The sequence below is a fragment of the Podarcis muralis genome, chromosome 2 (genome assembly GCF_964188315.1).
Source record: "Podarcis muralis chromosome 2, rPodMur119.hap1.1, whole genome shotgun sequence".
Taxonomy (NCBI): domain Eukaryota; kingdom Metazoa; phylum Chordata; class Lepidosauria; order Squamata; family Lacertidae; genus Podarcis; species Podarcis muralis.
Window position 1 is genome coordinate 44,470,376 of NC_135656.1, and position 15,584 is coordinate 44,485,959.

At 43.2% G+C, this 15,584-nt stretch overlaps 1 protein-coding gene across 1 annotated transcript; it reads right to left on the minus strand.

Annotated features, from left to right (window-relative positions):
- Positions 1-591: 591 nt before the first annotated feature.
- On the minus strand, positions 592-12,892 carry C1QTNF2 (C1q and TNF related 2). The gene is made up of 3 exons (XM_028717395.2): positions 11,388-12,892; positions 3,771-4,022; positions 592-2,656 (listed from the first exon to the last, which is right to left on the minus strand). The coding sequence occupies exons 2-3, from the start codon at positions 4,012-4,014 to the stop codon at positions 2,043-2,045; spliced, it is 858 nt and encodes a 285-aa protein (XP_028573228.2). The 5' UTR covers positions 4,015-4,022; positions 11,388-12,892; the 3' UTR covers positions 592-2,042.
- Between the last annotated feature and the right edge of the window lie 2,692 nt (positions 12,893-15,584).

The window sequence follows — 15,584 nt, forward strand, 5'->3', positions numbered from 1 at the left end:
ATACAATGGATTTTTTAAAGAAGTATTCTAATGTGGAAGTCTAGCACAAGAACCTCTTCTTGCACAGTTCTCTAACAAGTCTTGTAGAAGAGCTCAGTATTAAACCAAAAAAACAAATGGAAATAGATACTGCTTCCCGTCAAGAAAATAAGTCCCCATTTTACCCATGGAGAAACATGGTATCTAAGGCTGGTAAATGTTTTCTCTTGCGCACTTGCAGGTACGGGTACAGAAATGAATATGCCCAGTACAGAAAAGGTTGGGGGGAATTTGACTGAGGTGAGAGGGAAACACAGCTCTGCTACATTCTGATAAACTGATCAATGGTGTGGAAGAGCAGTGAATATTGACAACTGGAAAAACACATGGCAACATTTCTTGTTCACCTCCTGGAAGTGCACACCAAAAAAATTGGATTTTTATTATTCATTTGTTATGTAAGGTCCGTATCGGGAAGCACCGACAAAACGTTCCTAAGGGTTGAAAATGCAAATGGAAAGCCACCCACCCTCAGCTGATTGGAAAAAAAACATACCTGGATTTCTGTACATTTAAAACTGCATGGCATCGTTTGCTTGTATGTGCAGTGAGCATGTTAAAAGGCACTTTTATTTACTTGTGAAAACACCAGTGCTTGGTTGCAAAATTGTATTGTTCAGGCAGCACCTTGTGCAATGAAGATGGTAGTCACTAGGTGGCAGTATACATACAACATTAAAGCCTCAAGTGGCTGATACATGTCGGTTTCTATATCTTCTTTCCCTTACCAATTATTTATTATTCATTAACAGCATTGCCTCCCCTCCAAGGATTTCAAAGCAGCACACATGCTTCTGCCCTTCCTCCATTTTATCCTCACAACAACCCTGTGAGGTAGGTTTGGCTGAGGGATAGTGATGGGCTCAAAGTTACCAAGTGAGCTAAGGGGGGATTTGAACCCGAGTTTCCTTGGCCTTAATCCAACACTCCACCATACCTAACTAACTTCAGCTGAGATTTGCAGTAGCTGTGAGGGCAAAATTATGGGACACAAAAAGATTCAGGGGAAATAATATTCTGATCATTCTGTGTTGTGATCTCTTGAAGACACTTCAGTGTTGAGCTCCTGATTTTGAATATCATAATCTTTTTTCCGCTGTTAAAATAATGTGGTCATCTACATCTTTCTTTATAAATTATTCCTTTTCCGTTTGCCTTTGGGGGTTTCTTAGTGTCTCATTAGGCGGAGAACTGTGATCATTCTCAAATGTCACAGTTGTGGGCAACCTTTTGGGAGTTCTCCAGAACACTTCATCAGGATAGATTCTGAGCAAAACAAAAGGTGTTTTAGAAAAACCCAGTGATGTTATCATCTGAGTTTGCATTGATTTAAGATGGAGAACAAGAGACTTGATTAGATTAGCCAAAGGAGGGGCTGTGCCTGACAGGTTTCAGGATACATGCAGATTATTGGGACAGATAAGCAAAATTGGGTCTTTCGTTTTTGAAAAAGTTTGGGAAACACTGATCTAAATGATTTGGGGAGGGGGCATTACAATTTTAAAGTTTTTATAATTTGTCATTTTGTAAATGGATATGTTTCAACATATACCGGTACTTGGATTGCCTTACTGGGTTTGGGGGGAATTATATTGCAATGGCGACTGGCCACAAATGATGAAAAATCTGACTGCTCAGAATTTATAAGCTAGGCTGATTCTTTAAGGGGACCCACAGACTGACACAAAGAAACACCAAGGCTTAGATTGAGGTAGGCAACATGGTGCCTACCAGACTCTGTTGGACTCCAACTCCCATCAGCCCCTTTCAGCTTAGCCAATGTTCAGAGATGTTTGGAATTGTAGTTCATCAAACATGTGCTCACCATGTGCTTATCATCTATAAACGTGATAGCAGTGCCTCTGGGACACAGTCCAGGCTAAGACTGTTTCTGCAAAGATGGGACTATTTCAAAGATGAATGTACATTATTGCAGCTCTCATTTTCCATGTCCGACTCCCTGTTAGAGTTGGCTGGTGTTGCTGTTGTCGACAGTCTTCCCTTTATATTTCATTGAGATATTCCTGGTCAGGATAGATCAGAAAGCCAGTGAAAAGGCTGTCTGTCCAGTAAGGGTCATAAAAGAGTCCGTTCTGTTCCGAGTAGAATATCTGCAGCCAGACCTCATCATCCTGCTTCAAGGACAGGATAGTCGATCCAGAAGCTATGTCATGGTTCCCTGTGTTGGCATCAAATGTTTTTATTCTGTACTGCCCGTTGTGCACCAGCCCAATGGCCAAGTGTTTATTGGCCAAAGTGATGTCGTAAGTGAAGTAGTAGATGCCGGGGATGCTGCAGACAAATTTCCCGCTGGAACTGTTGTAGTTTGCACCTTCGTTCATGAGGATCTTGTCAAATTTGATGGGCAGCCTCTCTCTCGGGTAGCTTTTGGTCACTGCAACAGAGAAGGCAGATTTGGCTTTGTTTGCCCCACAGCTGCAGGGGCCTGGCATCCCAGGGTCCCCGAGGGCTCCTTTGGGGCCTTTCTTCCCCACACCTCCGCTTTTCCCGGGGTTCCCCTTCAGGCCCTTTGGACCACGAGGACCAGCTTTGCCGATGGCTCCCACCTTTCCCTTTGGCCCTGGCTTGCCAGCATTTCCTGTCTTGCCTTGTGGACCTAGGAGAGAAATGGACTTCCGTAAGTAACTGGACGCTTAGCTGCCACTGGAGTTTTAGGGTGTTTCCAAGACATTGCTACGTGCAGGGGCAATAGCTGCGGTCCAGGATGTGCAATAGGAATTCCTTTCAATAGCAGATTCTGTCTGTATTGGGGGGGGGCAGGGCAGCATTTAGCTATTTTCACTGCTTTAAAGTGTCAGTATCTGAGCCTGGAATATTAGTATACATGATAACACACACACACAAAATAGGTTCTGGACTTTTAAAAACATGGTTTGAATCCAACCCTGCACAAAACAAGTTCTGCTCATGCTCACCAAGTTCAATTTCTCCCTCCTCTCCCTGTGCCACCCCCAATCTGCTGTGTGTGTGTGTGTGGGGGTGTCCTTCAACCCTCTGTAGCAGATTTTGAGGGTAGGTGAGGGGCTACAGGGGAGAGGAGGGGGAATCTGTCGCACATGTGGAAGTCTGCTGTGTGAGCTGAGCAGAAATGTTGGAAACATGCCACTATTTTTAACAGAAAAAGATGGAGCGCTGACTCCTGTTTGAAGGCAGAAACACAATTCCCGTAATTCTTTGCCCCATAATTCCCTTTCGCAGTTTTAATACTGTGGCTAATCACTTGGCTAATAATAATAATAATAATAATAATAATAATAATAATAATAATGCTGTTGTTCCATTTTTCAGAGACAATGACACATCTTATAGCGTCATCCTTGCTCAGACTATGCGAGATATTAGCACCTGTGTCATTTTGGTGCCTGGTTTCTCCAAGAGTCTTGTGAGAAGCTCAAGCCTCACGACTAAAGAAAAGAGACCCACCATAGTTTTCAAACAATAAGATCTCCAAAATTCCAAACATGCAGACGTAATGTCTGCTGCACTGGTAAAAAGTCCAGTTTTGTTTGTTGCACCATTTGGTTTAGAAGGGATGTGGCTGTTAGGAGTGTCATGGAAAGTACCTGCACTTCAAAATTTAACAATACACCATTAATAAGGGGAGGTAGACACCCAACTGGGACTGTGTTGGGATTGACCCATTTGGATGCTCCTGCTTTGTGTCACCATTGCGACAGACTGAGCTTTAAAGGGGAGCGGTAGTCTCTTACCTTCCTCCCCTGTCTCCCCTTTCTCCCCGTCCTTTCCATCTTGTCCGTCTTTTCCTGGGAAACCCATCCTTCCCATCGTCCCGGGGGAACCTGGAGCTCCAGGCACACCAGGAGGGCCTTGTGGTCCTGGCACGCTGCAGATGACCTGCTTGGAACCTTTCTGGCTTTCTGCTTTCGCAAAGCTGCTGACGAGCTGACTGGCCACGCAGGGCACAATCCAGACAATCAGAACCAGGGAGATCATGGTGACGCCTGTAAGAAATTAAAGGCAGACAGTTATGGGCTTGTATTGCAGCAGGCACACGTAAGCGCCACAAGGTTCAGAGCAGACAGGGTTCAAATCCATATGCATCCCAGGGTCCATGTCCAAAGAGCTCTTGATGGGAAAGGGCTGACTTGAGCATACAGGCAGATGATGGCGGAGCTGCTTGGGTGGCACAGTTCTGCTAGGCACAGCACATGAACCTGATCTTTCTCAAGAGCATTCCAGAATCTTCTGCAATGCCACAGAGGCTGATGTCGTGCTGGGAGCCAGCCACACTGGAATAAAGACCCAAGGCTGGGTTAGCAATATCCAATCAACACGTGGCCTGCCCTAACACGCCAAAGCCTTTGTGAAGCCTTGTGTGCAAATTCTCTCTGGTTTAATGAGAAACTTGTCATTTAGCTTTTTATTCATCCTCTCCCCAGACTGCCAAAATCCCCGCCTAGTTCTTTCTGGTGTCACGTTGCCCTTCCGATGCTGTTTGGATTTTGAGAGTTTGCAGCATGAGGAAGATGAAGTTAAACAGAAGTGCTTTTGAATTTGTGTGGGTTAGTGGGTCGTCCTTTTGAATTTGTAGCACGGCCATGGGCAAAATAAATAGCTTTAAACAGGTCACACCTGAAGTAGAGGAAGCTGGTGCGAGCCAGGAAGCTGACGTTCAGGTCTTTTTATCTGTTTCCTTCCTTCCCTGCCAAATTCCTGGGCAGCTCTTAACTACTGCCATGATGCTAACTGCCAATCAAGTCCCATAGCTGTCAACTTTCAGATTTGAAAATAAGGGATCAGTAGCCTCGAAAATAAGGGATCAGCAGCCTCACCTGTCCTGGGGACAGTCTACGGGATATCTAACAATCCAGGATAGCAGTGGGAAGCATGGCGCTGGAATAAGGGAATTTCCCACAAAAAAAGGGAAGGTTGACAGCTATGTCAAGTCCTCCTTAGACATATGAACTACATAGGTTGCTTTAGGCAAGTATCATTTTCCATTTGCTGTAAGGGGATTACTGGAGATAATTAATATGGAGTCCTTTGAGGACTCTTGACTGTGATGTAAATGCTAAGCATTATTGCATTACTACAATTACCATTAAGACTGCTATCACCATCTTCTCAGCTTCAGGAAACGGACATAAACTACAAAATAGGAGAAATAAGTGACTTGCCTTCCCAGGATGTTCTGAAGATAAAACAATGACTATGCAGCATCTTAGATGCATTTGAAAGGTAAAGGCAATTCATTAATAAAACTCTGATCTTAAACATGGTTAAGTCATGGAACAGGGTACTATGTGATTTTGGCTTTATTTCTGTTAAATAAACCATGTGTCATCGATTATCTGAGATTGCATTTACCTAATTTTAAGACCTGCTAAGAGATGGATGATTGTTATTATGTCCTGATATGTAAAGCCACAGAATTCAAACAGGGTGTACTTTTTTTTTACCCTGACTGTATGTAAGAATAAACTTACATACAGTGTATCTGAAGAAGTGTGCATGCACACGAAAGCTCATACCAAGAACTAACTTAGTTGGTCTTTAAGGTGCTACTGGAAGGATTTTTTTTTGTTTTGACTATGGCAGACCAACACGGCTACCCATCTGTAACTGTATGTAAGAATGTTTGTGTGATATACAGTGGTACCTCGGGTTACATACGCTTCAGGTTACAGACTCTGCTAACCCAGAAATAGTACTTCGGGTTAAGAACTTTGCTTTAGGATGAGAACAGAAATTGCGCAGTGGCTGCGCAGCAGGAGGCCCCATTAGCTAAAGTGGTGCTTCAGGTTAAGAACAGTTTCAGGTTAAGAACGGACCTCCAGAACGAATTAAGTACTTAACCCGAGGTACCACTGTATATGAATGGGTGTCATTTCCTGCTCTGAGCTGTAGAGATGGGAGGAGTATAAATTCCAGTAACAGAACATAAAAAATAAGACTGTCATCACTTCCCAAGCCTATCCTTAGATCTGGGCTGGTAGGGAAGAAATTGTGTGTGCGTGGCTTATCGGGGGCGGGGGGCGGGAATGAAACACACACTGAATCCTTTGCCATGGATCTTCTCATTTCAAATCACTTGCTGGAGAAATGTGTTACAAATTAATGTTATTTAGGGATTAAGAGCATGCAAAAGCAGGCTGGGGGTGGGGCTAATTTCTGAAAAGCCCCCCCCCCCATTTCCCTCTTTTTCCAGCTGCTTTGCACATACTGAGCAGTTACTGGTGTATTGCTCCATTAATACTACAGAATTATTGTACTACAGTGGTACCTCAGGTTACATACTCTTCAGGTTACATACGCTTCAGGTTACAGACTCCGCTAATCCAGAAATATTACCTCAGGTTAAGAACTTTGCTTCAGGTTGAGAACAGAAATAATGCTCCGGCGGTGTGGCGGCAGCAGGAGGCCCCATTAGCTAAGGTGGTGCTTCAGGTTAAGAACAGTTTCAGGTTAAGAATGGACCTCCGGAACGAATTAAGTACTTAACCTGAGGTACCACTGTACTGTAATACTTGATGTCTGAAATACACAAGCTGGTGCCTATTGAATACCATCTCCTCTTGTACCTTTTCAAAACCAGATGTATAAACTTCATCAAATTCTCATGCCCCTTTTGTTAGCCAGAGGGATGGAGGGGTCACAACCGGGGCCTCAGACATAAAACCTGCCAGAGCTCGATCCGTAAAAAAAGGAGAGTAATGAGAAGTGAATGGGTCTGGACATCTGCAAAGTATTTCCCCGTCACGGGGAATGACAGCATTAAGCAATGACAGCCAATCCACACACACATCTGAGTTTTACAGTCAGAATTTCCAGGTCAAGGACTGTAGCCTCCAGGCAGACTTAATTTTTAAAGCACTGAGAAGCCAGAATAAATATATGTTGCTTCCACTCCACCAGTGGTAATATCAGCATTTATAACTTTGCTTCTTAGGCGGATAAATCCAGCAGTTGAGAAACAGCAGAGCAGAAGGGAGCCGTGGAGCCATCACTGAATCTAAAGGCCAGCCACTTTTGCTGGATAGAATGGAAAGCAGGGAAGGTGGTGTTATAAGAATTTTAATGTCTCAAATATAGAATAAATATTCATAAATGCACACATATCTAAATATATGAGCCATGTGTCTGAAATAGTATGGGAGAGCAATCCTGAAGCCATTTTGACTCTCCCAACGACCTCAAATATTCCCCTGCAGGAAGGGAGGCAAATGGGGAAAGCCTTCCCATTGTCTTTTTTGCTTGCAAATCCTGCCTTAAGGGCATATTTGTGTATGAATAGGGTGAGCCTGTGACCTGGATTCAGGAACAAAAGTATTAACCATCGCAAAAGAATTGCCAGACTGCCCAGGTAATGTAATCAGTGACCTTTATCAGGTATCCTGGCAGGCAGGATTTGTGCTGTAGATTGCCTCCTTCTTTGATATATGTGGTAAAAGGTAAAGGTAAAGGTAAAGGACTCCAGACGGTAAAGTCCAATCAAAGGTGACTATGGGGTAGCGGCTCTCATCTTGCTTTCAGGCTGAGGGAGCCGGCGTTTGTCCACAGACAGCTTTCCGGGTCATGTGGCCAGCATGACTAAACCGCTTCTGGCACAACGGAACACCGTGACGGAAACCAGAATGCATGGAAATGTGATATATGTATGATGTTTTAGGGTGTGGTGGTCTCAGGCTACAGGGTGGGCAATTTCAAAAGTCTAGATAAGGGCTTGTGGACCATTGTTCAGGGTTCTCCTCCCTCCTGCATGTGGGGAGTGGGGACTGTGTTGCAACAGTTCCTTGAATAAAGATCAGGCTTACTAGCTGCTTTGCTTCTCAATATACGTACTCTGGTTGGCCTCTGTTATTTTCTCCTACCGATAGGGAACCTACTTAAGGACTCTATACGGGCTCTGGAATACCCCATAAGGGAAAGGGAGCAGTTTTTTCTTACAACAGTGGGAAGAATGCACTTCCTTCTTCCTTCCTATTTTATTTTATTTTTTGCTGCAGAGGGGTTCTGTCCAAGAAAAGGACTGGCTTTTGATCCAGTCGCCTCTGGAGCTCATCAGCCTTTGAGATACAAGTCTGTAAGATGTTTAATTCTCATGCACAGTGTGATTTCCAGCTTACATATAAGACACTCTTTCTTTCCAAAGCAAGAAGAGTCTAATCCAGTGGTGTTTGAAATTAGCCAGGCATCAGGCACATTTTGTACCTGGCTTTTGACTGCTTGCAACCAAGTGAAGATGCCTGGGTGCTAGGATGGCACCTGTTAACTCCACCATCTGGAGGTGAATGCCTGGGGATTGTTGGATCTGGGCTGTTTTCGCACACTAATACCCCACCCTGTAGAATTCTATCAGTTATGTTTTATCTGTACAATTGAAATGAATTTCTGGAACCCAAATGGTTTTTCTGTGCAGCCTAAGCAGGAGCAGTCACCATTAAGAAAAAGGGGTCAGAACAGGCCAGTATATTTGCGGACTGTCCCTGGATCAAGTGACTTTTCTTCTTTAAATTCTCAAGGCTCTTAACTGAGCTCAAGGTTGTCATCTGAATTAGCCAGAGGTTTAACTGAGAATCATTTTAAAAAATAATTGCCCCAAAATAGCAACTAGACATTCCCTTTTGGCAATTGTAACCTTGGTTTAAGGTGCCATTTGACACCTAGTTTATATAGCTGAGCTCTAACACTGTAATCCAACAACTTTCAAACCTCCCCATGCCCCTCTATTGACCACTTGAAAACTGCAGTTTTTTGAGGGACTGTGTAATAAACTTTTTTATTACTAAAACTAGCGCCATACCATGAAGATCCCAGGCCAGGCCCCTGAGAAGGAGCCCCTTAACTGGGTGGCATTTTTTTTTTGGGGGGGGGGGAGGTGTTCAACTTGAGTAGACTCTAGCAGTCAGTGGAGACAATATGGAGGAAGATTAACCAGTGTCCTGGCTCAGCAGAAGGCAGCTGAATCTTTGAACAGGCTAACAGCACATCCATATGATGCCTCAAGCAAAGAACTAGAAATACAGGAAGTCACTGAGGGGGTGGGAATAAATCATATTGGATGGGGAGGGGGGAAGTTGTAATTTTTTTCCATTGTGTGGGTTCCCATCATCTGTGTGGAGACCATAACTCCTACTCTGTAGAGTGTTTACAATCAGCAGAGCTAAAATGGATCCTTGATTGCTGAAGGAATTAAATACTGTACAGAGACTCACCCACATCTGAGACATCCCTTCCAATAACCGCCCACCCCCAAAAAACTATGCTGCTCTTTGGATAACTTCCCAAGGTTTAATTTTCAGCCTAGGATCTCCAGGACTGAATTTGAGTAACAGCAGGGGTGATTCAGCCCTGGAACCTGTGTAGGGATATTCATCTACATTTGCCATCCTTCTTGTTAAAAAGGGCTATTTTATAGTTCCCTTTTCAGACACTGTTGCTCTATAAATATTTATATCCTGTCTTTTACAACGTAAAGTTGCTCAAGGCAGCTGACAATAAAAAGAAAACAAAGCTCCGTCCAACTACATTTGCGACATGAACCATAAAAACTACCCTCCAAAGAAATAAAAACGAGAACAAAAGTAGCACAGATATAATTATTTGTTGACTCATTGGTGTTGTGCTTAGAGTGCCGGACAAGGCACAGGGAATCCTACTCAGGCATGAGCCTCTGCACCAGTCACCATCTCTCAGCCTAGCCTACTTCACAGGGTTGTTGGGAGGTAAAATGTTTCTTGAGAAATGCTGCTATACGTATGTAGGTCGGTTTTCCTTCAAACCACCTTCCATCTGATTTGAAAACACAAAGCCACTTTCAGGGGGGGTTGCAGGCATGGGGAAACCAAGCAGGTAATGGGAGTTGAGTGGAGACATCCATCTCCATCCCCATTTGCAATGTGCAAATGAAACTTGAAACGCAGCAGTGGGAAACCACCTCAATGTGTTTTCAGCCACTAATGTGTACATAGCCTGAGTTCAACAAAAGTGGCAGCAAGTAGGTATGGCACTGCGGACCAAGTCTACATTTTTGTTAGGTTCCAGCTAGCTTGCCAATGGAGAGTTGTCTGAGGGAGGGGTAATCTGCAGGATCTAAGAACAGGAATTGACTTGTGAAACGTAACAAGTCCCATTAGTTGTTGTTGTTGTTATTGTCTTTTGATTTTCTCAAGTCCTGTTTGTTGAAAGGAAGGTGTTGGTGAAATCTCACTCTGCAATACTGTAATGGGGAAAAAGAAGCTGGATTCCGTTGTAGACTGCAGGATTTGATGTCCATCTTTATTCTATCCTTCGACAACTGAATATGAATTCATTTCTTGACATTAAATAGTTTAAACTCATTTTAATCTTGTGTCTTTCTAATGTTGTAACTCACAACGGAACCTAATGGTGAGGCTACAGCTTCTAAACTGTTGGAATTTGTGGGGGGTAAAATTGTGGGGGGTCTCTAGGAGAAACATGGCTAGGAGGTTAGTATAAAAACAGCATTCCTCTGATCAAAACCCAGTGACATGACACAAAAAAGCCATATCTTAGCGGCTGAGGGGGCTTTGGCCCCCCAATAAACTATTTTAGGGGGTCGTGCCCCCCCCCAGTTGATGGGCATTGTCATTTAAATGGCGTGTGTGCACCGCATTATGTGATCAGTTATGCGGGATGGGTCTCACCTGGGCCCCTACAATATTTTGTTCAGGTTAGCACCCCTGACACAACACGTTAAGGGTAGCGTGGAGTCTTCAAGTCTAAAAGGGTAGTAATTGTCTGGTGTGAAGTTCAGCAAGCGGGAAGAGAACTATACCAGGAATGAACTTGGCCCCTCTCTCTCTGCCCCCCCCCCCCCCCCCCCGTTTCAGAAGTTGGAGTTTAGCTGTTTTTGAACCAGCATGACGATTCCCTGGGACTCTTCCTATTGCAAAGTTTCTGTGCGAAAGAGGAAAATTTTACAAGGGTTGCACAGACAGACAACTCTCATAAATTAAACGCAGCGTTTCCCCCAGTGCATTCTTCCTTTTAACTTGCAATTGGCTCGATTAAGAAGTTCCATCCAGTCTGCAAGGAATTAACTGTTCGAAGACTGCCATCCTACGCACTGTTAAACCTGTGACAGTGCCCTCATGAAACCCGAGGGGATTGACTTTTGAGTAAACATGTATGGGGGCTGCAGGGCTGCAGTCCTGTGCACACTTTCCTGAGAACAAGTGTGCGAGTGGGATTCACAGTGCAAGCCTAACCATACCTAATGAGAAGTAAGTCGTACTGAATTCATTGTGGTTTACTCCCAGGAAACTGGGATTAGGATTGCAACCTTGGATCAAGATGTTACGTCTTCTTTAGAAAACATTTTAATAAATAAAAATAGTACTCACAAGCACAAATGTCTTCCAGAAAAAGATCCTGACATCCAGTAGGAAAGCTGAAGAATCTCAAACAGATGTTTCACCGCAGAGCATAGTTGTCCAGCTTCGTGGGATTCCTAGCTATTCTTGCAAAACCTCTACTTTAAACGAAGGGCTCGCGATTTTGCATTCTCAAATGCCTTGCTCGACGTTAGTAAAAATGGGTTTCTTTCATTTGCATTCCCACTTTCTTGCAGCGGCTTCAGCTTTTTGGCTCAGCTTTGCCAGAGGCATATTTTGATTATTGTGTAATGTTTGAGCTTCTGCCTCGTGTCACGTGAGACAGGGGAGAAAACGTTGCACACATGTGGCTAAATGCTTGGAAGGCTCCGGATACTTGAGAAGAAGAAAGGAAAAAGGAAAAAGCCCCGCTCTGCGGAAGCTCAGAAACTCTAAAGGGGGCCAGGAGTTGTGTGTTATCACCCACAGACACAAGAGTGGCTTGTGTAAGGTCACCTAAAAGCAACACGAGACTCTCCAGAACATGCTTGGCTGGCAGGCAGAATCTGGCGGCCGACAGCTATTTTATCTGGCTTCAGGCAGCAGTCCAATCAAATCTCAGCCAGGCTTTGGCCAAGAGTCTGCTTACAGTTCCACTCATATGGCATGTACTTGGGTGCGTCCACACAGGGAGTTATAAAATGGAATTCCCACTCTTTCTCCCTGTGAAGAGTGAAAATTGATACACCTTCTGAAGTGGGGGAGGTGATGTAGCTGGCAGGGGGAGAACAATGAGTGGGCGCTGCTAAAAATCCTCCATGTGGACACAATAATATAATAATATACAATCACATCGTTATCCACTTTATGTCTCTTTGGCTCTTTAGAGCCCGGCAACTTCCTTCTCTCCCACCTCATGCCTTTCAAAGTTAACCTTTATAATATATCATTGCATTTCCTGCATTTTCCAATTGTGAAAAGCTTTAAGTAAATATAAAAAGGGAGGAAATTTTTCATTACAAGTCTTCAGACAACCCTGCTAGTGATGTTAATGGCTTACAGTAATCTTTCAAATATTGTATATATTTACTCCAGTCCTTTTGGAATACTTGATCATGCTGGTTTTGGATTTTTCCTGTCAGCTTTGCCAGTTCCGCCAAGTCCATCATTTTCATCTGCCACTCTTCTTTCGTTGGTAGTTCTTGTAGTTTCCATTTTTGGGCTAAAAGGATTCTTGCCGCTGTTGCTTTTAATAAGTTGTGCTGTGCTCACTGCATCTTTAAATTTGACCTATCAGTCTGGAAATAGTATGCAAAGTAACAGCATAAGACACATTCTTTGGTAAAGGAAGTTTATGTCCCTTGGGGACATAACTTTCTTCTGTAGGTAATAGATTGAACTCCATGTACACATGCTATCTTGCCTGCTTTTTATGTTGCTTATGTTTTAAGTTCTAATGGTGAATGCAAATGACATCATCTCCTCTTGGTTTTGCACATGCATGCATGCGCCTTTGTAGTTTGTGCAACCTGGTTGCAGTTTGTGCAACCTGGTTGCAGTTGCATCCTCTCCCACCTTAGACTGGTGATGCCTTTTATCCAGGTACCAGCAACTGCTTTGTGCAGGTGATGCAAAGGGAATTGAATTGCTCCTTTCTGATCCTGGGCATAAGGTTTCCACCTCTTTTGTGTGATTCAACTGCCCCCTTCTCAAAGTCCCCTTTGCTCCAATGTCCATAAAATCCAGGCTATATTTGTTAGTTCCTGGAAAACTGTACATATTGTGCTGGCCCATCCCTCTTGTGAAGTCTGGGAGTGTTTGTGCAACATCCCTAGAGAGAATATACTATAAACCATGTCTATTAGAAAAACAAAATGCTAAGCTTAGACTACATTTGCTTTCATCAGGATAGATTTTAGCTGGTCTATTGAGATTGCCTATTAGTACAGCCAAAAGCCTTTTAAAGAAATTTCCCCCTAGGCATCAAATAAACGAAAAGCAGCAATACCAGGATCTAAAAGAAGCATCAACCAAGCCTATCAAAATAATTCAGGTTGTGCAGAGTCCAACATTTGAAGAGGCTTGGCTCATGTTTTCTACCTAATGCTAGTTCACTTTTGCAGATAACATCATGCACCAAGATGTTGTGCAGTACATATATAAAATCATAGAATCACGAGAGAAGGAAATTATATTGTGACCTATTTAGTATGTATTAAAACAACACTTCAGGCAACGTGAGTCTTCCACAGGCACTTGTTTCATAGCAAAAAAAAATAGAATCTGCTTTTTAAAGCTTGTAGTCTCATTTTGACATTGCAAAATTTTAGCAAGCTTCACTGGAGCACAACCGGCAAGGAAATTTTAACTAAATAAATTTACATTTATGAACAGAACTGCAAGAGGCAGAATTGTATGTAAAGAGGGAGAGGGTTTTCCCATAAGACAACATGGGTTCTCGCCCTGTGGCTACTGTGTCTTCTTTAAGGTTGCACAAAGCAGCTGAACCTTAAATTAATTCTCCTGTTGGACAGGGACATTAAAGGGGGCTTACAGTAATAAGGGCAACAGAAGATGAAATAATAGTATTAAGAGTTTTGGCAGTGGCAGTGGAAGTGACAGCAGACTTCAATAGCATGGCAAACCATGAGGAATGATTGCACAGGGGACTGAGTTTGGGGATAGAGCTGGTTGGAGGTCCAGTTCTAGAGAATGAGCACAGAAAAGATGGAAAAGGGCTGCTGCTTGAGCTGCAAGGGAAAGGCAGAAACATCGGGAGGAACTGGAGATGGGGTTTTGGTGGTTGGGGGACTGGCCCTCCAGTGAGCAGACTGGCAGTATGAAGGCAATAACAGTGTTGCACATTAACTGCATCAAAATGCAAATTCTACTGGACACAGAAATGCACAAACTAAGCAAGTATGATTAAGGCCAGCCTGCTTTTCACTGTGAACGGTTGTCATTTTGGGATACAAAAGAACTCTAGATCAAAGTTTGATTCCCCTTCAAACCTGGCAAGAATTAGTACTGTTAGCTTTCATGTAAATGACAATTTTCCTTCAATTTTTTTCTCCCCGAGTTATAAGGGGTGATTCGCATTTAATTTCAATAAAAGAAATTACTGACATTTAGGACGTATGTCCAGTATTCTCAGGCCTTGGGAGGAACTAAGTCTTAGAAATGCCAATTCAAAATGGAAAAAGCAAAGCACTTCAAAATCATAAGGTTGGAAAATGAATTGTTTCTTTTTTCCAAGACCCAACAACTACATCACTAGGCCATATTTGCCAATGAACTGTATCTAGTATCTGCCAACAATGCCCCTCTGCTATCATAATAGGAAAAACATCTCTATGGTTTAGGCAGAAGAATGAATAAGTGTCTCTCATTAAAATGCTAGGTTAGTAGGGGACACTTAAATCTTCCAGGACACTTGGCTAATGACCAGAACAATCACTATTATTGGACAACAAATAACTTCAGGAGACTTGAGCATGAAGTTATGGAATGGTTCCTCTTAGGTTATGGAAGCAGGAGGTTTTTAAGCAGAAGTTGGATGGCCATCTGACATGGATGCTTCAGTTGAGATTCTGCATTGTAGGGGTTTGGGTCCCTTCCAAAACTACAGTTCTATGTTAAATTCTAGTTTATCAGCAAATATGATTCTATTCATTTAGGGATTCTATTCACTGGGGATTTCTGTCCTACTATTACTTTAATGTGTGACATTGTGAGGGGAAGTTGCTACTCTCTTAATCTGAGTGCTATGAAGAACAGACACAGACTGCACCCTCCTTCAATACAGTCTACCTCCACCCCCCCCCCATGCCTACAGGTGCACATTTATCTTCCAACTGAGGGCAATACTTCATGCATCTGAAGAAGCAGACTCTGGTTCATGAAGTTATGCCTCTATCCTAATGGTTTGGGATAGGGTACGCAAAAGCCTAGCTGTGTCCCAAGGATGCCAGAAAAGGAAGACGATCTCTGGTTCATTATCTATTACACTTAGAATCCAGTTCACCTGTGCTAAAAAATGAGCATTTAACATTATATGCCACAGCTATTGCTGACAACTGTGAGCACAATCCAGTGCTTCCAGCATGCAAGCAAGGAGAGTGGGAGGAAAGAAAAGGATCCGGTACTTTAGATGACGGATGCAAAGCAATTGGGCAAGATGTTCTGATAGCTAACTCTCAGAGCAACACTTTTAAGACACACGAGATA

What these genes read in the sequence shown, in the direction of transcription:
- C1QTNF2 (XM_028717395.2), bottom strand. Translation starts at nt 4,014, where the DNA reads ATGATCTCCCTGGTTCTGATTGTCTGGATTGTGCCCTGCGTGGCCAGT. An exon ending in AGGGGAGACAGGGGAGGAAG is followed by an intron (nt 2,657 to 3,770) that starts GTAAGAGACTAC and finishes TTTCTCTCCTAG; the next exon opens with GTCCACAAGGCAAGACAGGA.